This window comes from Arvicanthis niloticus, chromosome 13, assembly GCF_011762505.2.
Source record: "Arvicanthis niloticus isolate mArvNil1 chromosome 13, mArvNil1.pat.X, whole genome shotgun sequence".
In the NCBI taxonomy this organism is placed as follows: Eukaryota; Metazoa; Chordata; class Mammalia; order Rodentia; family Muridae; genus Arvicanthis; species Arvicanthis niloticus.
Genome location: NC_047670.1, coordinates 68,914,711 through 68,938,035, shown reverse-complemented (window position 1 = coordinate 68,938,035; position 23,325 = coordinate 68,914,711). Strand labels below are relative to the sequence as shown.

Genomic DNA, 23,325 nt, shown 5'->3' with positions numbered 1-23,325 from the left:
TCTATACACACATATGTAGTCACATTGTGTGTCATTTTATATACGCAGTAGAGAAGAATGAAATATATTCATATCAGTCAATTATTCAGATGACAGCAAGAGAAAAATAATTGTTCTCCGTTCTTATCTTGGAGATGTTTAAGGGAATAAAAACATAATAAAATTTCCCCTTAAGGGAGGTGCATTTTCAGTATGTCACAGATAGGTGTTCACTAGCAACAGCACACAAAGCCTCTTAAATGGCACTGTCTTTTAAATAAATTTTTTAAAATGATTCTGGTGACTAAATACTCCACAGTTTCACTGAAGCTAGACAGTGGCTTTACTACAGAGCGATATCCCTAAGTCAAGGCATCATTTTTGGGAAATAATTTAACTTTCATTTTTTTTTAATTTTAAATACAACATTTTCAGATATTTACTTGCTCTGAAGAGTAAAAAGTAAACAATCACTATATACTGCAACATATAATAAAATGCCATCTGCCAAAATAACTTTATCATTTAACAAAACAAAGCACCACCTAAAAGTGGTTCTTTGTATAATTCAACTTTCCAGTGGGGTCTATTTGCCTGTCTTACGTAGTACATCGTGGCAGTTCAGTCATGTCCATAGTGTGTAAGAGTCATACGGGCCTTGGAAGCATGTCAGCCCCTACAGCCACCAGCCATTTTTATGTGCTGGGATTGTGTGTTCTCACAGTCACACACAGAGACCTCGCAGCCTGTCTTAGCCTATAGTTCTGCTGAGCGGAGGAAGACTCAGGAGCCATGGCTCAACCTTAATGACAGTTCTGTGTCCCCTCCTGACCTCCCTGTCCCTACCCAACACTCCTGCATTCCCAAGTATCCTAGGATCAGTTCCTAGGAATGAGTGAGAACATGCGACATTTGTCTTTCTGTGTCGGGGTTTGAGATGAGTCACAGGTAACTTCTTAACTCCTTTCCTACCATCTCTCAGTACATTCAGGAACAAACCTCAAACCAAACCACTGCAGTCTTCCACCTGTCCTTCCAGTGTACACCCTGGGATGTGTGTGTGTGTGTGTGTGTGTGTGTGTGTGTGTGTGTGTGTGGTGTATGGGATGTTTGTGTGTGTGGCGTAAGGGATGTGTGTGTGTGTGGGATGTATGTGTGTATATATATTATATGTATTAGATATATATGAGAAGACTGAAATATATTCAAATCCGTCAATTATTTAGGTAATGAGAAAAATAATTATTTATTATTGTATTATTTATATATAAAAATAATTGTATTACTTATATACACACACACTTATGTATGCACACACATATGTATGGACACACACACACAGATTTTTGAGACAGGGTCTCACTATGTAGCTCTGGCTGTCCTGGAAATCACTATGTAGACCAGGCTGGCCTTGAACTCACAGAGGTCTACCTGCATCTGCCCCATTAGTGCTAGGATAAAAGATATGTGCCATCATGCCCAGCCGCCGTACTCTGTGGAATCTTAAAGAAAAGTTATACACAGCAAGGTCTTCATCCATTTACCACATGCGTTCATTTGTACGCATTTTCTTCCTGAGAGCTCCTACAGTTCGGTGCACAAGGCTGAGAAGGTGGTTCTGATTAGGTGAACTGAGGAAGGTCCTAGAGAGCGGGTGAGAAGCCTTCTTAGTCTAAAGAGTATTAGATCAGAAGTGGATGGTTCTAGGAGGGAAGAAAGACATTCAGCAGGCGAGCGGATGACTGAGATAGTTAAAGCATAGCATATGCGGTGCTTACGGTCACTCAGGAAACCAGTGACCGTGGACCACATAGAGGAAATCTGGACTTTACACTGAGCACTGGGACACCCCTCAGGTTTCACATTGGGTGACTGTAGCTGCTTGTATTACAAATGCTAATTGTGTTCCCCAAAAACTGTTTGTATGAGGGTGTCTGCATGTAGCTTCTGGCCCGCCCCCAGTTGGTTCTGATTGTTAAATAAAGATGCTAACAGCCAATAGCTGGGTAGGCCTGACAGAGGTGGGATGTTAGAATTCCCAGGCTTGGGACCAGGAGGAGGGAGAGGAGGAAGAGATCCCCTTTAACCAGGAGAGTATGGAGGAGAGGAGAGAGCCGTGCCTGAGAAGAGTGCAGGACGGAGAGGCATGGCTGCCATGTGAAGGAGTCAGGAGTGCGCAGTCCTGAGTGTGGCCCAGTTGGCAGCCCTGTTGTCAGCCCTCTGGGTCCAGAGCGGCCAAGATAGAACACAGAATTAGTAGTAATAACGTGGGGTTAACCACATGGAGGTTAGGCAGTGGTCCAGCTATTGAGATGTCTAAGGCGCATTAAAATATAAAGACTGTGTGTGTGTGTGTGTGTGTGTGTGTGTCTTCATTCAGGAGCATAGAGCCTTGAGGTGGGTCTCGAACCTGCCGCAGGGATTTCACAATATCTATTTCAACAGGCAACTGGTGTTATCAAATATGCTTCTTAGGACAATAACCAGGCCGTGTGGTAGTGAACGGCTGAGGCCTGGTACAAACTCGTTCTATCGGGAAGGAGGGCTTGAAATAAAGTTGATCAAAGTTAACAAATGCCTAAATGGGTAGAATCTTGGGGATAGATGGGAGGTGCAGACTTTCAGGCACACCTGGTAAACCTTGCATTGGTAAGACAGAATACACAGGAAGAACAAAAGACTGTGAGCAAATTCCCAGCACATAAGAGACGGGATAGTCTCCGAACCAGCCCACTCCTCTGTGGCTCCTTGTTTTCTCTAAGACCTTCATTTATGGATTGTCTTGTTTTTCCTCTATTGTATCCTTTTGCTACCTGTAGGTCCTTCTCATGGCCCTGTAAGCACTCACTGGTCTTGGCCACCCTAAAGGTTTCCTAAATGACCTATCTGCTTTAGGTGTCACTCTACCATAAGACAGCATAAAACGCCTGTTTACATCTCCTCCCGGCTTCCTTCCACTCTCCCCTCCACACAACCTGGCTTCTGACTCAGTTCCTAACTGGAAACCGTTCTCCATAAGTCACCACTGACCTGCATGCGTGGTATTAACCCGATGGGTTCACTTTCTTCTGACCACCCCCCTAGGTAAACTTTATTTTATTTTGGAGACAGTGCATTCCAGCACTACATGTACAGACTTCCATCTACCTATGTGTCCATATCGTTTATTAGGTGTCTTTTGGGGACTGTTGTCCTCCCTTTGTTTGGGGATTATGTCTTAGGAGCCCTTGGGATTTAATCCTGGGCCCTTGTGCTGTATCTTTCCCTAATTGCGTGATAACTCTTCAAGTATCAGGAACATGCAAGTGCCATACATGTTTACATGTTCAGCTCAGACTGTATGTAGCATACTGTCTGCTAAGCCTCTGTGCTTCCGTATCTTAAAAGAATTTCAAACTCAGCATACATACCTCTCCTAAGCACACCCCAGCCTAGACCCCTTCCAGTCCTTTCTATTCAAGTGAGTCATGCCACAGTCATTTCCCTAATGCAACTATGGATGCTGTGACTTCAACGGTCCTTACTGAAAACCCCCCTTTCCTCGACCCTCTACAGCTCAGATAAAAACATGCCACCTTCATTGTTCACATCTGCTCACTTCTGCTCATGGGAACTTTGTCTCCCAAGGTGTCTATAGCAATCTAATTACTTACCCCTGGTTTTAAACTGCACCACCCTAGACGTGACTTGCCAGACTTGAATATGATGCTGTTGTCATACAGCTTTCAACAGCATCCTGTTGCATTTACGGTCAGACCCTTGCCTTCGTTGGCCAGGTGCTATAGGACCAGGGGCCTCAGTCATCTATTTAAATTCCTCTCATGTCTTCTACCCGCTACTTCCCGCACACCAGTCACGATGGATGTAATCATTTCACTTCCTGTGATTCACCACGCCTTCCCATTCCTTCTTACTGTTCACCCTATACGCTTATTCTTTCCAGAATATTCTCCTTATTTTGGATACAGCAACCCTCAACGTGTGTTTTCTTATTTCCTGCTCATTGTTCAGGTCTCAGCATAAACATTGCTTCTTTCAAGATCCTTCCTTTATACCAATACTGAGCGCTACAGTAAACACTTGCAACTCATTGTTTTCATGATTATCTGATTGATGGTGAACTCTGTTCTAAGCTACATCTGCTGACCTTATCATGTACAATGTGTAGCATATGGCAGGTAAATATTTAACTAGGTAAATAACATGAGTGGGGAGGCTGAAGGTGATTCAGGAAGAGCAGGTCATGGTGCTTGGACCGGGGACCATAGGTGTCTGCCCGCAGAGAGAGAGCTCTCCAGTGAAAGGGGAGACTCCAGTCACTGTATGTCAAGACACACGTGCAAATGGAGAGAGAGAAAATTATTCATTAGAGATGGCTTTCCGGCAATTCTGACGCTATCCTTACCTTTTAATATCTCTATGAATGTGATGATTTTCATGTAAAAAACTGATGCCACTTGCTGCACCCCGAGCAATCTTGCATCTCATGTGCCAGGAAAGTGGTGGAGTACCATCCTTGTGAAGAAACAAACTGATTTTAAACAATGGTTTAGGTGGGGGAAAAAAAAAAAAGAAATCCAGAGAAAACGCATAACAGTATTTTTGTTTTTGTTTTTTGTTTTTGTCAGCCGATAAAAGAGATGCATCACTAAGAGTTTAGGGTTATAATTTTTAAAGTCTGAAAAAAATATCTCAAACAAGATTAAATGGACTCTGAACATCTTGCTTGAATATAAAAACACACCAGAATATCCTCAGAATCTAGCCTTGACTGACACTTTTGCATCTTAACTGTGCAATAGCGGGCAACACATGAACTACGTCGTTTTGCAGAACGAGAAAATACTAGTTTAATGTGGTTTTAAAGTCCTGACCAGATGTGAACATTAGCAATTCAATATAGGAACAGAAAGTGAGATCACCGGTCCCAAGTGTCTTACCAGGCAGGACAGTCTGTCTAGCAAGGAACCATTGGGCATGTAAGCATACACTAAGCACAGGTTGTCACTGTCACTAGAGAAGCCGAGCAGCTCCACCAGGTTTTCGTGCTGACACCTGTGACAAGAGACATGCCGTGCACACTGTTATAATAATAAATGTTTGTAGGAGTTGCTCAATTTAAGAGTTTTAGTGGAAAGATCTCGGAGAGACCTGCCTGTATCTATTTATCTATACACATATATATCGTATGCAACATGGTGGATACTCATAACCTGCTAACATTCTCATCGGAACTGTCCATTCTTTCCTATAAATGGTTTGGTTTCAGTGACACTGACCCACGGCCTGATCAGATCAGTGGAACCTGAGACAGGTTAGTTGAGGACGAGGACGATGCCCATCTTTTGTTCAGGGCATTTGCAAGATCTGGAAACTTGTAACATGGATGAATCCTCTAACGTAACACAACTCTAACGGCCCCAAGGCACTGCTTTGTAGGAATGAGCTTCACTCACATTTAACGTCATTCTTTGCGATCTTTAACCACAGGCTTGTCTACAGTCTAGGATTTTTGGTACACTTGAGAAATGAATACAAAAGTCATGGAATAACAAAGCCCCAGGCTTCATCAGAAAGCACAGTGTTGCCACCTACTGGACATATGGCACATGGCACGATAACAACCTCAGCTTCAGGCTTTCCTGCATACTACAGGCTTACAGTATCATGTGACACGGATGCTGTGAGAATTACTGAATACCTGGAGCACACATGGCGCGTGAGAGATGTTCCATTATTCACTTTGCTCATTCCAAGCCATCTGTAATTCTGTGTATCCTTATATAAAAGGAATACTCAGAAGAGTAAGTTGAATCGGTAAATTCTTCATTTCCACTGAATTTTAGAGTCGCGAGAAACTTGGATTAGGTCACTCTGCAGCAGTGTACTCTTAACATTTTTTCATATGGTATTTCCCTAGATTTCTATGAGTTTTAACTCTCGGAGGGTCTGTCATTTTATAAATAATTATATTTATTTATTTATTTTTGAGACAGGGTCTTCCTACATAGTTCAGGCTGTCTTGGAATTTGCAATGCACCACAGGGTGTCCTTGAACTCCCAATCCTCCTACCTGAATCTCCCAAGTACTGGCATTACAGGAGTGTACCATCATTCTTGGATATATATATATATATATATATATATATATATATATATATATTTTTTTTTTTTTTTTTTTTCTTTCTTAAATCGCTACAACTGATCTCTCAGGAATTCTTAGACTGGAAACTCTGGTAGTGGAAAAACACTTTGAATCCTATGTAACTCTTTCATGATTTAGAAAACTGACTGCCTTCAATCTGCAGGCATTTGAGGATATGTGATCATGTAATCAGAGAATCAACAGCGTTTGCCTCAACCCTGTACCTTTACACATTTGAATCTGCACTTTATGGAGAAACCAGGTCTCTTGCCCTATGCTATGCTCTCGCCCCAGGCCACGCTGGAAAATCAATACTTACTTTGCCATTACTTTAATTTCTTGATCAAACTGTTGCTTTAGTTCTTCAGTACTGATTTCAACCATCTATGAACATAAAAAAATATATATCTTAACATAGTACAATAGCCTTGTGACTGGAGAGAGTTCGAGGGAGATTCCTCAGCTGATTTGCTTTATTTATTTATTTGTTTATTTATTTATTTATTTATTTATTTTTTGCAACAGGGTTTTTCTGTGTAGCCCTGGCTGTCCTGGAACTCACTCTATAGACCAGGCTGGCCTCGAACTCAGAAATCCACCTGCCTCTGCCTCCCAGGTGCTGGGATTAAAGGCGTGCGCCACCACTGCCCGGCCAATTTGCTTACTTTAAAACCACATGGTGAACCAGGTCTGGTGGGGTAGAAGTGTACTTCCACATATGTGGGAGGCTGTGGCCTGAGGACCTCAAGTTCAAGGCCTGCCTGGCTCTCAGAGTGTGTTCAAGGGTGGCCTCTGAAACTCCATCTTTGCTCCAAGCGAGACATTAAGAGGCTGGGGTGTAGCTCAGTGGTCAAGTTCTGGCCTAACATATACAAGGCCAGGGGTTTAATAACAGTACAGTAAAAGAAATAGAAATAGTGTCTTGCCATGGTTTGCATGCTTGATCCTGGCAATCTGACAGGAGATTAAGAAGGACAGACATAAGTAAGATGAAGGTGGGATTGGGTGAGATGGAGCCACACCAGCAACCCAGATACTCAGTGTGTTTATTATTCATAGCAACACCTCGGATGCCAGTGAGCTAATCTTGGTAAGGGACAGTCTCTGTAGGGGAGCAGGGGTCTCTGTCTGCAGTCACCAGGGATGAGGAAACAGAGGTTGGGACACCTTTTATGTGAACTGGTTTTAGTTAAAGCCCATTTTCCAACGTCCAGACTCAGACCAGAGGAAGGCCTTGCTCTTCCTGTGAAGTAGAGAACTTCATCACGGAGAAATTTTAAAAAGATGTCTATGTAACCAGATGGAAGCAGATGCGAGCAGAGAAAGAGAATCAAATCCATCGAAAGCCCCCGCAACAGAAGTGACAAGGGAGGCCTATATTGTCTACACATGCGTGATATTGACATTTGAAAGATAGAACGACAGACTGATAATATAATTAATCAATATTTACAAGTAAACTGGTCTACAGCGTGAGTTCCAGGACAGCCTGGGCTACACAGAGAAACCCTATCTTGAAAAACCAAATAATAATAATAATAATAATAATAATAATAATAATAATAATAATAATCCCTTATAAAATGGGAACCAAATAGATATTTTTAAAAAAATTATTATTTTTACCAGGCATGGTGGTGCACACCTTTAATCCCAGCACTTGGGAGGCAGAGGCAGGAGGATCTCTGTGAGTTCCAGGTTAGCCTGGTCTTCAGAATGAGTTCCAGGACAGACAAGATTATAGAGAAACACTGTCTCAAATATATACCATATAATATATATATGGTTTTTCGAGACAGGGTTTCTCTGTGTAGCCCTGGCTGTCCTGGAACTCATTCTGTAGACCAGGCTGGCCTCGAACACAGAAATCCGCCTGCCTCTGCCTCCCAAGTGTTGGGATTAAAGGCGTGTGCCACCACCGCCCAGCACCATATAATTTTTTAAATTACATTTATTTAGTGTGTGTGCACACACGTGAACAACAACGTGTAAGAGCCAGTTCTCTTCTTGTACTGTGTGGGTCCCAGGGAGTAAACTCAGGTTATCTAACTCGCTTTACCCACTGAGCTGTCTCACTGCCACCTCAGTCATATTTTTAGATGGGACAGGTCATACAAAAGTATTCAGATAACATTTTCTCAGTATCTTATTCTTTTCTTTGTTTGTTTGGGTTTTGTTTGTTTGTTTGTTTGTTTTGTTTTGTTTTGTTTATTTTTTTGAGACAGGGTTTCTCTGTGTAGCCCTGGCTGTCCTGGAACTCACTCTGTAGACCAGGCTGGCCTCGAACACAGAAATCCGCCTGCCTCTGCCTCCCAAGTGCTGGGATTAAAGGCGTGCGCCACCACCTCCCGGCTCAGTATCTTATTCTTAATCTAAATTATGTATGAGGCACTGTAGTGGGAGGTTTCTTAACTTCATCTTGTGAACCTTTCACCATCTCAAATGTGATTCTATGTCCGTGTCTATAAGCTTTTCTAGGGATAGGCTTCATAGCCCACCGTAGAGTCCTACGTGATAAGAGGCACCAGCTTAGGACGGCTCCACTTGGAGACAGTAGTCACTGGGATAATGAATCCTGTAAGCGTGGCTGGCAGCTTGTTCTGAGAGGAGGAAGGAAGACAACTTACCGCTCCAAGCTTCTTCACTGCTACCGTCCTGTTGCTCACACAGCCTTTGTACACCACTCCAAATCCCCCCTCTCCCATGCGGTTGCCGCCGACAGACACAGGTCGCTCATCGAAGTTATTTGTGATACTCTTCAGTTCATAAAATGAAAAACTGTGAAACCCTGTGGCATCAACAAAACAAGGAAAAGGTGCTTGTGTAAGGAAACGTGGCTTTAATAACTGACATTTTCTCAATTTAAAGATTTCACACACACACACACATATACACACATGCACACACACACATTCACAGTACGCATGCTCACATGAAATACAGACTGTAACCTTCATTACGACAATTACCCTTGGTGATTCTGTATCAAACACTCTACCCCCACCTAAATTACTTATTTGACCTTACCCAACTCCCCCAAAACTCTAGTCACACCTAACAATTATCTTCTTTATATGTTTAGTTTTGAGACATGGTATCATATAGACCAGGTTGGCCTTGAACTTGCTGTCCAGGTCAAGCTGCCCTTTCACTTGTGACCTCCCCAACACTGCCTTCCAAGGTCGGGAGCACAGGTACATAGCCCCATGCTAACTTGTTTTCTTTCTTACTTATTGTGACTGTACGAATGTCCCGTTGCTTCAAGTTACTGAAAGAATAGCAATGGATGCGAAGAAGGTGGTACTTGATAAACTTATAAGCAAAGAAACATCAAAGGACGCTGCCAGTGTGCCCCTGCTTGCTGTACAGGGAGGGGTTTACTTTAAATTACCGTAGTGGCAGATGCACCAGTGGAAAGGAATAGGCCATGTTACGTACGAGTATCGCTGAATTCTAAACTTTTATTGTCTGGACTAGAGGAGTCAGGTGGCTCGCAGCTCTGTTCTAGCTTTGGCATAGGCATTATGGGTGTGCTGTCCTTTTCATGGCAAGGCCTCTGTGTCTGTGCCACTGTTGCCGCTTCTTTAAGAGGTAGAGTGTTGACAGTTTGGGGAACAGCATCTGTTGAACAAGAAGACACAATTAGTTTCTGTGTGAGAAAGAAGTTTATGTGAAAAAACAGTGTCGTGGTTTGAGTGAAAATGGCCTCCGTAGAATCAGAGGGAGTGGCAGGCACTATTAGGAGGTGTAGCCTTCCAGGAGGAAGTGTGTCACTGGGGGGGGGGTGGTCTTTGAGGTCTCAGATGCTCAAGCCAGTCCCAGTTTTTTTCTCTCTCTCTCTCTCTCTCTCTCTCTCTCTCTCTCTCTCTCTCTCTCTCTTCCTGCTGGTCTGGATGTAGAACTCTGAGCTACCTTTCCAGGATCACATCTGCCTGTGTGTCGCCATGCTTCCAGCCATGATGATAACGGACTAAACTTCTGAACTGTAAGCCAGTACCAATTAAACGGTTTCCTTTATGTGGTCATGTTGTCTCCTTTCAGCAGTAGAAACCCTAACTACAACAAAGAGGAACTCATACACAGCTTCCAGACATTGGCCCTACATCCTCATGAAATACAGGAAGATAGATATCCCAGTAAGACAAAGTTGGTTGTGATAAAAATGAATAGACAGAGTGACACTTGTTTACAAAAGTGGTTCAGAGCCATTAGGGAATTAGGAGACACTACTCATTTAAGAATAGAAAACCAGCAGGCCTGGTGGTGCCCACCTGTGATCCCAGCACTTTGAGGTTGGAGACAGGAAGATCAAGTTCAACTTTGGTCTTGTAAGTTCAAGGTCAGTCTGGACTACATGAGATTCTGCCTCAAGAACAAACAACTGAACACATACACTGACACACGCATACTGACACAGACACACACACAGGTACATACACCGACACATACACACACAGAGACACACAGAGAGAGACATACACACTAACACACAGACACACACACACAAATGCACAGACACACTGACATACACACACAAACACACATACACTGACATACACACAGCCCCCCCAAATACATACACACAAACACACCCAGGCACACTAGTGCACACACATTGACACACACACGGACACACACACACACAAATACACTCACAAACACAGACACACTGAAACACACAGAGACACTGACAAACACACACAAACACACTAACACACACACAGGCCCACACCCAGACACGCATACACACTGACACACAAACACACACAAAGAGGTGGTGGGGGGGGAACAAAAACCATCTTAGACATTGAACTCATTGCTGTGACCCCCATTAAGGGTGTGTGGCACCGAGTCCAGGAATCTCCGAGTTCCACAGGAACTCTAGGGGATTCTTCACACAGTAATGGTTGAGATCCACTAGTACGTCAAAGGGAAATGCAGTGAGGTAATGAGGAGGGTAGACCCATCCTAACACAGTGGGATGCAGTGTAAGGAAGCCAGCATGAGTCCTGTCCAGGTGAAGCTGGATGGGTTGAGAGAATGACACATCTCAAAAGAATAAATCATTACAGGCTGTGTTCTCCATCTCTCTAAACACACTCCCTGGCAGAAGACTACCCAACTTTGATGGGGTCAGACCAATCTCTGAGTGTCTGTCACTCTAGCCTCATGTGGTATCAAGAATGTTAAAAGCTAGGGAGAGCTGAAATGTCAGGTTTGTTCATTACACGAAAGAGTAAACTAATTCTGTGTCTGCCATTCCTCACTCCAGGCACCTGTTCATGCTCTGGACACACCCATTTACCCGGCAGCAGGAGAGTGGCAGGGGCAAACAGCTCAATCTGGACCAGAAGATCCACAAGGTCGCCAACTGTGCAGTTTGTGGTGCCCCAGTCAAACAGCAGTTCACAAGTGGGGCTCTTTCCGGTCTGAAGTAAGGCCTCGAATCTCCTGAAAAGCAAGAAATAAGGCTAGTACACAAGGAGAGTTCACACAAAAATAGGCGATGATCTCTGCACCTCACATCCCCTTCTGACTGTGTCACAGGGCCTCCTAAGGACAGGGCAGGAGAGGAACTGTGAGAGATCCAGTAAAGACATCAACAAGGAGCAAAGACAGCAGAAAAGGAGCAAAAGATGGTGGTGGTGGTGGCGGTGGTGGTGGTGATGGTGGTGGTGGTGATGCTGCTGCTGCTGCTGCTGCTGCTGATGCTGATGCAAGTTAACAATTAGGGCATGAGAGATGCTCAGTGGTTAAGAGCACTGGCTGCCCTTACAGAGAACCAGGATTTTGTTCCCAGCATCCTCATGGCAGCTCACAACTACCTGCATTTCTGGTTCCAGGAGATCTCATACCATCTTCTGATCTCCACAAGTATGAAACACACATGTGATGTACACACACACACACACACACACACACACACACACACACACAGGCAAAGCTTGTATAGGCATAAAATAAAATAACTCTTTTAAAAAAGTAAGTTAGCTTTTGGGTCTGGGAGATATAGCTCAGTTGGTAATGTGCTTGCTGTGCCAGTGTGAAGTCTCCTCGGGACCTGAGTTTAGATTCCCCAGCATCCATAAAAAAGAAGCCAGTGTAGGGCACCCGCAGTAATATTGGGCTGGAGAAGCAGCTATAGGCAGAGCCCTGAAGTCCACTGGTTAGATAGTCTAGATCAATTGTTCTCAACCCATGGGTTGTGACCCCTATAGGGGTCACATATCAGATATCCTGCATACCAGATATTTTATAAATCATAACAGTAGCAAAATTACAGTTATGAAGAGGTAACAAAATAATTTTATAGCTGGGGTCACCACAACATGAGGAATTGTATTAAATGGTCACAGCCTTAGGAAGGTTGTGATCACTAGTAGAGGAATTGTAATCCAGCAATATGGCTGCTCTGGCAAGAGATCACATCCGAAGACCTACTCCTGTGTGATTTGGCTGGAATACAGACATGCCCTTAGTACACAACATTAATCCCTCCTGCAAGACTATATACCTTTATTCCCTCTGGCTGGAATATTGACATGCCCTTAGTATACACCTTTAATCCCAAACAATGAAGGTAAAGTTAGTTTGTATAAGGAAGTACCCATGTCTGAGTTGCAGACAAAGTGACAAATCAGAGAAAAATCAGACAAAATGAGTCAGAGGTAGGCTATGCCCAACTCTTCAAAGAAAAGACAGGAAAGAGAGGCTATTTAACAGAGCAACACACACACACACACACACACACACACACACACCCCACAGAGAGAGACAGAGAGACAGACAGACAGAGACAGAGAGACAGACACAGACAGACACAGACAGACACAGACAGACAGAGACAGATAGAAACTGAGAGGTTTTACTGGGACAGTTTTACAGAGACAAGTTGCAGGTGAATAACAAGTCAGAGAATGAAAAGGATCGAGAAGATTAGAACAAGTTGCTAGAGTTAGTTTGAGACCAAGCAGAGCAATTCAGTAAGAAGTCAAGAGAAGCCAGTTTGAATCAGCCAGGTTGGAGAGGAGTTTGGACTAGAACAGCTGAGTTGAACCAGCCAGCCAGAGTTCAGAAAGAGCCAGAAAGGGTGAGCTTTTTCAGCAGTAAGCCTCTGAGAGGACAATTACATCTGGAGAATGAAAATTACTTTTGCAACCACCGGTCTAGAGGAATTGGTAAACTCCGAGCTTTGTGAGATACTCTGTCTCAAAGAATAAGATGGATCCAGATGAGAAAGGCACCTGATATTGACCTCTGGCCTCCACAAGCATGTATGCTTAACATGCACATACAAACACATACACACACATGCCACTGAAACACAGCCAGTTGATATTATTTACCAAATATTTCCTGAATATTTACTCAGAGAGCTACAGGATACAACCAGCTGTAGAGACAGTCTGCGGATGTTACTAGTTTACCTTGAGACTGCTAGGCTCAGATGGGTGGAGTGGTTAGCTGTGAGCCACGCGGCACACTCAAATGTACTCAAGTTCAGATCCAGATTCAGAGCTCTTCTGACCAAAGTGTGTACTTTTAGACCACTTAGCTATACTGCAGTGTCTTACATGCACCTCACACTACATGGTCAGTCTTCCAGCTCTATAGTTTTAAATGCGTAAGTCTGTTTCCCGCAGCAGAATGTGCCTGTGCTTAGATCTTAACTATATTTAATTAGATAGATGGGAAATCATCTTTTTTTTTTTCACTTCAGTTCTTCAAAGTTTAAAATTAGCTTTGGGAAGTAATACTGAAAACTTAACCAAGACAGATCATTTGGTTTTTCTTCCAAAGCCCTTATCTGGAAAACGTTCAAACTTAATAAAAAAATTTTTTTGAAAGACTAGTACAGTGAACAACTTAGTCCCCATCTAGATTTACCAGTTGGTCAGTTGGTTAACATCTGGCTACATCTGTGCTCTTCTGAATTCTCTTTCACTCCCAACACCCTCCCTCTCTCTCAGTCTCTCTATGTCCCTCTCCCTCTCTCTTTCTCTCTCACACCCTACAGTATAGGCCAGTTATCTTGTCTGTGTCTCACCATCTCCATTTACCTGACTGCCTTTTAATTAGTAATTTCAATTATGATTAACTCTATCTATCTATCTATGTATCTATGTATCTATCTATCTATGTATCTATCTATCTATCTATTTTTTTTGTAGGAACTACACAGGAGCTAATGCATTCTTTCTGCTACATCATACCCAGAAACACAAAATGGTGGCACAAAGTTTGACCGTCTGGATAACGGAATGTGCTTCAGGTTTCTTCATGATACACGGACCCCTCTCAAGCTGGTGCACACCTGCTATCCTAGCACTTAGAAGATGGAAGGAGAAGGATCAGTTGTCCTAGGCTAGCCTTGCAAGTTTGAGGCCAGCCTTGGCTACAGGAGACCCTGTCGCTGGCAACGGTTAACTTTCTCCTCAATGTATATAGTATTTGTGGACAGAACTTTTAACTTCTGGGCCCTGATGTGCCTTGTGGGAGACTGTCTTCGCTCCTGGCTGCCTGCTGTAAACTCCATAACTTCTGCCATCCTGACAGTGTTTTGGCACTGTTCAGTTCAGAAGAGTCTTTTCTCTCTAGAATGACTGCTGCAGCAAGCCCCCTTCCATTTTTTTTATGGAAATAACAAACTATCCTTGGAAACTTGGTTTTCAAGTTTGAAAGCTGAGCTTTTGTTGGCATTTTGTCTAGGCTCCACCCCACAGTTACCTGGCAACAGCCAGGTGTGCCTGACTCACTGTAAACAGGGGCTGCTTGCCGGATCCCCTCTTTTGACTTCTTGCTCTTGTTCTCTCCTCTTGTTCCTGCTCCCCCTGTCTCCTTTTCCCCTCCCCCCCTCCATTTGCTCATGGCCAGCCTCTCCCCCCCCCCCCCCACTCCTTCCCCTTCTGCCTTTCTCTCAACTCCCCTCCTCATGCCCTAAATAAACTCTATTCTATACTAGAATGGTTGGTCCCTCAGGGGGAAGGGATGTTTCAGCATGGACCGCGGAGGCACCCCCTGTCCCTACACCAATACCGGGCCTCCATGTTATTCCTTCCTTCTTGTATCTTTTTATAAAACACAATAGTTTTCCCCTTGTACTTAATGATGCTTGCCTTCGTGGGAGCAGACATTTGCTGGAAGGTCAGTATGGGAGCCCAGGCTTTAGAGTCCTTACCAGACCGATTTAAAAAAAATTAAGAATTTATTTTTTAGTTATATGTAAGACAAAATTTCATATTGAGTTTTACTGAAAATCAAAGTGCAAAATTAAAATCCGAACTGGATTGTTTTCTAGTAAATTGAGGAGAGATGTAAGAGAGGCAATTACAGGAAGTTGTTAGAAAATCCTGGATCCAAGAATCCCGGTGAGTGAGGGTGTCTGGGCACTCATCCTTACTCACACACTGCAACGCGTAGACTCTAAAATCATAGATTCTTCTACTAGCCTTCTGTCTCTTCAGTTTGGACATGCAAAGCCCGAAGCAGAGTCAACTGTTCCTGGCCCAACAAACTAAACAAAGATGAGGAGCTGGATTCGAGCTCAAAAACACATTTGCAGCAATGTTAGCAGAAATTCTATATACAAAATCATAATTATATATTACCAATGCCACCACCATGATAGAAAGGTTCACCTTCTAAACTGTCACGATAGACAGTAGTCATGCCCGCATCCTTCTTGTGATGGGAAGGGTTTAGAAAGGAAAAATAAACACCACATTACCTTATATGAAACTGATTGTATCTGTCATCACCGGACGGCTTTTTAATAGCTACTGCTAATTTCTTCCATCCTTCCTGAGGATCAATAAAATCCGACAGCTTCCGAAGGATGCCAACATTGAGGCTGCGGACGTATGTTGATGGTGTCAAAGGCTTGTTCATCTTCTATCTGGAATATGAAAAATTCCTATTACAACTTTACAAGTCAGCTGGGTGGTTGTGGCGCATGCCCTTAATGCCGGTAGGTTGATCTTTGAGTTCTGAGTTCGAGGCCAGTCTGGTCTACAGAGTGTGTTTCAGGACAGTCAGGGCTACACAGAGAAACCCTGTCTTGAAACAAACAATAACAAAACCTTACAACAGTTTCAGAGACGGCGTCTAGAAGCTACCCATCACACACTGCTGTACTGCATGAGATGCCGGCATCTGACCATCGGAGCACAGAGCAGCTCTTTCTCCGACCCACCTCCTATTGAAGGACATCTGATCATCCTCCAGGATTCTTCTTTTCTTCCCCACAAACTAACATTGGAAAACTTCATTCTGACACTGGAATTTTTCAAGTGGAATCTATAAAAGGCAATGTGCCTATTGGGAAGAGACCTGGGGAGTGTGCTCAGGAATCAAATCTATTAACAAAAGAGACTTTATCTTTCAATTTATTTTTCTCAGTTAGTACTCACTTACTATGAAAATGTTTTTAATGGTGTATTTATTCTGTTTTATGTGTATGAGTATTTTGTGTGCATGCATGTCTGTGCATCACGTGCCTGTCTGGTGCCTGCAGAGGTCAGAGGAGGGCACCGGATCTTCTGGAACTAGAGTTCATGATTTTGAGCCACCCACCACGTGTGTGCTGGGAACTGAACCTGACTCCTCTGCACACTACCAAGAGTGCGTAACCACTGAGGCGTCTCTGCAACACCTACTATTAAAGATTTTTACCCAACAATCTTTGGCAAAAGAAAAAAAGAGATAATTTATATACCATTAAAAGACATGTCTTGCCTACCTACTTTTCATGGAGCATACAAAAAGACCTGGTTTGAGCCTGTGGGACCTGCGTGACTACTGTTTTCTGTAAGGTGGACTCCAGGGCCTGTCACTGTGGCTAGTTCCTTGATATTTGCTAGATCCTCCTGGTTCCTTGTGTTCCACCTTGGAGAGTCACAGCTACGAGACACACCCCCCACACACACACATCACTTGTTCGGTGGATTACTGCACAGACCGACGGGAACACCCCCTTCCACTGGGCCTCCGGGACTCACGTGACCTTTGACTCCTCTCTCCTTGTCTTTGGTGACCATTTCCCATGTTTACCTCTCTCTGTGCTTTCTCTGCCCCTTAGTCTCAGGAGACAATAGTCTTTCCTTCCAATTAATCAAGAGAAATAGACTCGTATTATTCTTTCAATGATTTCTTTCTATACATTTTTCATTTTTTTAAAAAAAATACAATTATTCTTGGGTACGTAAGTAATATTTCCAAATGGTACAGCACGTAAAAGCTATGGGACAGTAAAAGAGAACGCTTGTTTGTATGTAGGCTTCTATGCTAACACTCTGTCTCTCTGGCCTTCATTGTCCATCACAACTAAACAGGTTGACTTTCCCCAACCTAGTAACCATTCATCACTGCACAGTGTATTTATAAGCATACGATTAGTTGCTTGTTTACCACCTGTCTCTGCCATTAGACTTTAAGCTCCACGAACGAGTTAAGGACCAAACTCATTCTGTTCATTAATGGTGACTTATACATTATAGATACTGGTGTGGTATGGTTTGGATTAGAACGTCTCCCTAAAGCTCTTGTTTGGAAGGCCTTGTCACTATTATAGTAGTGTTGGGAGGGGGGCAGCATGTTTGGATCATGAAGGCTCTCCAGTTATCTATCGATGTATTCATCCGCAGATGGAGTCATAACTTAATGGGATGTTGGGAATTGGTGGTAATGTTAGGAAGCGAGGCCTACCTGGATGAAAAGGCTCATTAGGGGTGTGCCTTGAAGGATGTGAACCCTGTTCCCCCTCCCATCCCTTCTTTCTTCCCTCTTTCTCTCCGCCCCTCCCCATACCATGAGGGAAGCAGATTGGTTCCATCGAGTGCACGCTGCCATGATGTTCCTCATCACCACAGTCATTGAAACAACTGAACGTTTAACCTTAGTGAATAAAACTCATTTTAATCTCCAATTAAAAAAAAAACCCCGCTCATTAACTTTGCCTCCTAATGTTCCCACAAGGCTGTACAGTTATTACTTCCTGACTTAGGTTTTGAATCTTTGCGATCAGCTATGTTTTATTGTGGCTCCTGAGATAAATCACCCTCTGAGGCACCCTATGGTCCCTTCTACATCACTCGTTTTGTCACCTTGAAGCCGTTGAAATCAGCTCCCCTAGGCCCTGGAGAGCAGTTTGGATGACTTCTGGGGGAGACCAATGGGCCATCAGCCTGGATGACCTCTGACCTCTGGGGGGAGACCAATGGGCCATCAACTTAGATGACCTCTGACCTCTGGGGGAGACCAATGGCCACCCAACTCAACCTTCTCTTACCGCTCTAGACCTTGTTTCCAGGACTCAGAACCAAAGCAGCAGGGCTGACGCCTTCTCTGCATTAACCTCTCTGTCCTATCAGAGCTCAGAAAAACTTACATTTCAAATCTGCTTAACGTCCTTCAGGACCAGCTCACTTCCTTGGCTGCTGAAGTGCTCCAAAAGACTAGACCTGACGATTAGGGGTGGCCTTTGTGCCCTCCTCTGTGAACAGTGTTAGTTCAGCACAAAACAAATCCTTAATGGATTGAGATGGTGACAAAAGACACAGGGAGCCGACCAAAAAGGGGAAAAAAAAAGAAAACAACAACAACAAACACAAAACAAACAAACAACCCAGCAAGCCTCCTCCTATAGAAGAATCTTTGGTTCCTTCCCACTCTGGCCCCTCCTCTCGATCACTTCTTCCTTATGCTTTCACTCAGTCTGAACTTCGCCCTATCCCCAAACACAAATGTTCCACATAAGCTCTCCCGGTGACTCTCCCCCTGCAACTCTCCATTTATTCCCGATGCATCCACCAAAAGACCTTTCAGAGACGGAGGAGACATCCATGATTCCTAAACACCGACTTACTTCAGTGACCTCTAAAATGCTCTGGATATACTGAAATGTCTAATGTCATCCATTCACCAAACCGTGTCCTATTTGTGACAGATATAAATCCAGGTGCCTGAAAATAAAGCGTTAAGAAGAATAGAGAGAAAAAGGAGGGAAGAACACAGGGAAGTTTTATTCTAATGAAGGAAGAAGGTAGGATGCTAAGGACGCATTTTGCAGTCTGTTAAATAGTGTCTGCGGTGCTTTGAATGGGATGGACTCCATAGGTGTCCCTCATTTGAGTACTTGGTTCCTAATTGGTGACTTGTCTTAGTTTGGGTTTTCATTGCTATGAACAGATGCCATGACCAAGGCAACTCTTACAAAGGACAACATTTAATTGGGGCTGGCTTACAGGTTCAGAGGTTCAGTCCATTATCATCATGGCAGGAAGCATGGCAGGTGTCTAGGCAGGCATGGTGCTGGAGGTACTGAGAGTTCTACATCTTATTCCAAACGCAAACAGGAGAAGACTAGGAGTCTCTCATGTGGCTAGGAGAAGGGTCTCAAAGCCCATATACCCATAGTGATGCACTTCCTCCAACAAGGTCACATCTCCTAACAGTGCCACTCCTTGGGCCAAGCATATTCAAACCAGCACGTGACTGGGGGGACGGGGAAGTTATTGGAGGTGGACTTGAGGTTTCAAGACATGAGCCGGTTCCAGTGTGCTCTCTCTGCTTCCTGCTTGTTACTCAGTAAGTGAGCTCAGCTCCTGTTCCATCCCAACCATTTTGTCTGCCTGCAGGGTCCCATTGTCCTTCTCCCACGGTGCCTGCAATAGGCTCTCATCCTTCTAGACCCCTAAGCTCAAGGTTGCTGTGGCCATAGTGCTTTATCACAGTCACAGAAAAGTAAATAAGGCAGTGTCAGACAGAGAGAGAAAGGGGTTAGAAGGGGTTGTCACTCTGGAGGCCTCATGAGATCTTACTGGAAAGACACAGAATGAGAACATTCATCATTGAGGTGCCTGCTGGGAATGTTCCTGAGAAAAATGAGCAGAAGGCACAGAACTTGGAGGTGCTTCTGAATGAAAAACAGAAATGAGAGAGGTGGGGCATGGTTGCTCCTGAAACTGACCAAAGGATTGGAATAGCCAAAATGGCTGTTATATAGGGACCAGAGGAGCTGCGGGGAGCGAAGCTGGGAAGTTCAGGTTGGGAGGTGGGGTGTGCCAGCTAGGAGAGTCCTGCTGGGAGAACCTGGTAGGCAGCATCTGCTTTGCTATGTTGTTAATAGGCATCTCAGTTAGCTGTTTGTCCTGGGTTTGAGAACTAACAACCACTGACAAGCAGAGTGGTGAGGTTAGAGACAAGGGATTGTCCTCCCAGGGTCTTAAAGCTTCAGACCTGACTTTCTTCTGACTTGAGATAAATAGACAGTGAACATTCAGAGAGCAGTGAAGATGGCTCTATATTCATACCTTAAGTGGGGCTGTCTGGACAATAGGATGTGGGAATGAAGACAAAGAAGCCAAAAGATACAGCTAGAAGAGGGCTCTAAAAGTGTACGTGGATGTTCGAAGAAGCTCTCCTGTCCCGGACTCTGCAGCGCAATCAACGACAGGACTGGAAGGCTCAAGTTTGGCCAAGGTCAGTCTGGAACATGTAGGAAGCAAAAATGTTTAGCTTGAAAACAGGAGAATAAGGAAACCTGAAATCTTTGACATATATCATGAAGGATTACTCCCAGAAACGGAAAAAAAATGGATTAAAAAAATCATCTCCTGCTTTGGGGTCACTGTGGTGTTCATTTTGAAAGCTAATGGTGCTGTTGGGCTTTGCTTTTCCTTTTCTTGCTTCCAATCTACCCTGCGCTTACCTCTCCCTCTACCTGTTGATAAACTGTCTGACGTACAGCTTCCTATGCTCCCCATTGCGTGCAAGCGAAGACACCCGGCGGACCTGCGAGCAAAGGCTGTGGGGCTCCCCAAGCCTCCTCTGCTGGAATGAGCCTATTTCCTGTTTCTGGGGCGAAGCGACCGATCGCCAACCCGGCCCGGGACAGAAGACCGTGGCCAGAGATCAGCCTTCCTCACACAACCTACTTCCTCTCTGAAGTTCCTCGCTTCCTGAACAAGGCGATCGGCGCCCCGCCACGGTCCGGCGAGGACTCGGGAGTGGAGGACGCAGGGCCACGAGGAGACTTCAGACCGCCTGCGATCCGGATGATGAGGGTCCCCGGGTACCAGATTCTTCTGGGGGACAGGGAGGGCAGGTCAGCTAAGGGTGAGAGTGTAGGGGCGGAGCCAACCCGGAAGGCCACGCCCTTCCCTCTCCGAGCTCCACCCAGGGAGGAGCTACAGCAAGGGGAGCCTGTCCCTTTAAATGTCCCTGTAAGCGGCTAGGCGTCGGAATTCTGGGCATGCGCACTGTGTCACACAAAGGACTACTTTTCTCTCGGAAGTGAGGTAGAGCTGGCAGAGTCTAGTGGGATGCCGGTCACCCTTGGGTCCAAGACAGGCGGACCGGGAAAGAATACGTGGTGGCGGGCGCCGAGGAACTGGGGTGGGGTTGGGGTGGGGGTCGGGGTCCATCCGCAGCCTGCGGAGCGGAGGAGGAGCTCCTGCCACCCTCGCCCCCACGTGCCCAGTCTGCCTGCCTTTGCAGTCCGCCTCTTTACTAGCTGCTTGGGTGCTATGCCTTCTTGCTGCACTGTCTCCACTTCTAGCCTGGAAAGCCTTCCTATGATCTTTGTTTTCCTACAATCCCTAGGGTTCCTAGGACTCCTGTGGACTTGGTCAGAGCTGTCTTTAGAAACACCTCCACGGGCCAGATGCCAACCTTTGACAGAGTGTTCTCCCTATCCTCACTGCTCTGGGTCAGGGCTTCCCCTGCCCCCCAACATAGTGCCCGTTTTGATTGTACTTGCACGTCGTATTTCTGCCCCCCTTCTGTCCTTTGAACTATTTTCAAAGACGAATAGCATTTTTTTACCGTTCCTGATTATCGTAGACAACAGTTAACGCTTCCTTCTTTCTCATCACTATTACAGCTCTTACTGCGTTCTACTTGTATCTCTGTTCAATTAGTATCTACTGCAGACCTACTATGCGCTTTGCTGCTGTTCTGAATGTGGACTAGTCAGTATTGCATAAGGCAGAATTCCCGCTCATGTGGAACTGACCTGACACTTAAGTTGAAGAAGATGGACATGCTATACAGAAAATTAAACCAGTTTTTTTTCTTCTTTTTTCTTGTGTTTGTGGAAGAAAACAGGTTTCTATAGCTTATAGATGAATCCTAGAGATTAGCTTATTGGTCGGTGAAAACCTCTGAGGATGTAGATGATCAATTACTTGTAAAGTCTGGGGAATACAAGAGTTAGGCAGTGAAGCTGCTTTCCCAGGGCTCCGTGTGGTGTGAAGATAGTTGGCTGTGTGGGGACTCTGGGATTCACTCCCTATGGAATTACCCTTGGGTCATTGCTCCAAGAAAACACCATGAGGCTTTCTTTTCTCCAACGCCAGTGATTTGGTAGAAATTCCCTCTCATCAGCTCAAGAATTTTGTATCTTTCCTGTAGGAAATTTAGGAAAAGATGAAGGACTTAGGGCTGACGTATCCTACCTTGAAGTGTACAGAGAAGTTCATGTACCTATTTACTGTAGACTTTCCTTTCTTATCCTTTCTCATGATCTAACTTCCAATGTATAAAAACACTACCACAGTCTTTGAAGTTAGCTCCAGAAGATTTTGAGGTTCTGGGGATTACAGTCATTGTAAAAACAGTCCCATTTTCTTCTCTCTTCTTTGTAAGCCTAACGATACTATTTTTTAGATAAACTTGAAATTGACCCATTTTATGTTTTTTTTTTTAAAAAAAACTTTTTGTTTGTTTGTTTGTGTTGGGTTTTCTGGGACAGGGTTTCTCTGTATAGTCCTGGTTTCTGGCTGTCCCAGAACTTGTTCTGTAGACCAGGCTGGCCTTGAACTCACAAAGATCCACCTGCTTATGCTTCCCCAGGGCTAGGACCAAAGGTAGTGCCACCATAGCCTGGCAAATTTAAACATTTTAATAGGTTTATTTATTTTATCATATACATTTTGTGTATATGTATGCATGGGCATCACAGGTGTGCCTGGGGGGGAGGGCAGTGGGTGGCAGAGGTCAGAAAGGGACAATAGATGCCCAGGACCTGGAGTTAGGGATGGTTGTGAGCTGCCATGTGGGCACTGGGGAACTGAACTGGTGTCCTCTGCCAAAGCAGCATTTCTCCAGCCCCAAATTGACCCGTTTTTAGGGAACGTAGACTTGAGAGGGAGAGAATGGAGTGGATCTTGAGGACCACTTCGGTTCTTCTTGCCTGTAAGCGT

General features: G+C 44.5%; 2 protein-coding genes across 8 annotated transcripts in view; one reads left to right on the top strand and one right to left on the bottom strand.

Moving 5' to 3' along the window:
- Window positions 1–21,209, bottom strand: part of Irak4 (interleukin 1 receptor associated kinase 4) — a 26,931-nt gene extending 5,722 nt beyond the window's left edge. The window contains exons 1-9 of one of the 4 annotated variants that reach the window (XM_076911946.1): window positions 21,058–21,202; window positions 20,434–20,608; window positions 15,852–16,019; window positions 11,430–11,575; window positions 9,563–9,745; window positions 8,752–8,912; window positions 6,444–6,508; window positions 4,920–5,034; window positions 4,385–4,494 (exon numbers count right to left, since the gene is read on the bottom strand). In XM_076911946.1, the coding sequence (XP_076768061.1) occupies window positions 4,385–4,494; window positions 4,920–5,034; window positions 6,444–6,508; window positions 8,752–8,912; window positions 9,563–9,745; window positions 11,430–11,575; window positions 15,852–16,012 (941 nt within the window). In that variant the 5' untranslated portion in view covers window positions 16,013–16,019; window positions 20,434–20,608; window positions 21,058–21,202. Of the gene's footprint in view, window positions 1–4,384; window positions 4,495–4,919; window positions 5,035–6,443; window positions 6,509–8,751; window positions 8,913–9,562; window positions 9,746–11,429; window positions 11,576–15,851; window positions 16,020–20,433; window positions 20,609–20,831; window positions 21,012–21,057 lie in introns of those variants that run through there. The other 3 variants (XM_076911947.1, XM_034515964.2, XM_076911948.1) reach the window with 3 other exon arrangements.
- The window catches only part of Pus7l (pseudouridine synthase 7 like), a 21,305-nt gene continuing 19,040 nt past the window's right edge, over window positions 21,061–23,325 (top strand). The window contains exon 1 of one of the 4 annotated variants that reach the window (XM_076911944.1): window positions 21,061–21,194. The gene's annotated coding sequence lies outside the window, so the exon portion shown is untranslated. Of the gene's footprint in view, window positions 21,195–21,309; window positions 21,518–21,543; window positions 22,990–23,325 lie in introns of those variants that run through there. The other 3 variants (XM_034517370.2, XM_076911943.1, XM_076911945.1) reach the window with 3 other exon arrangements.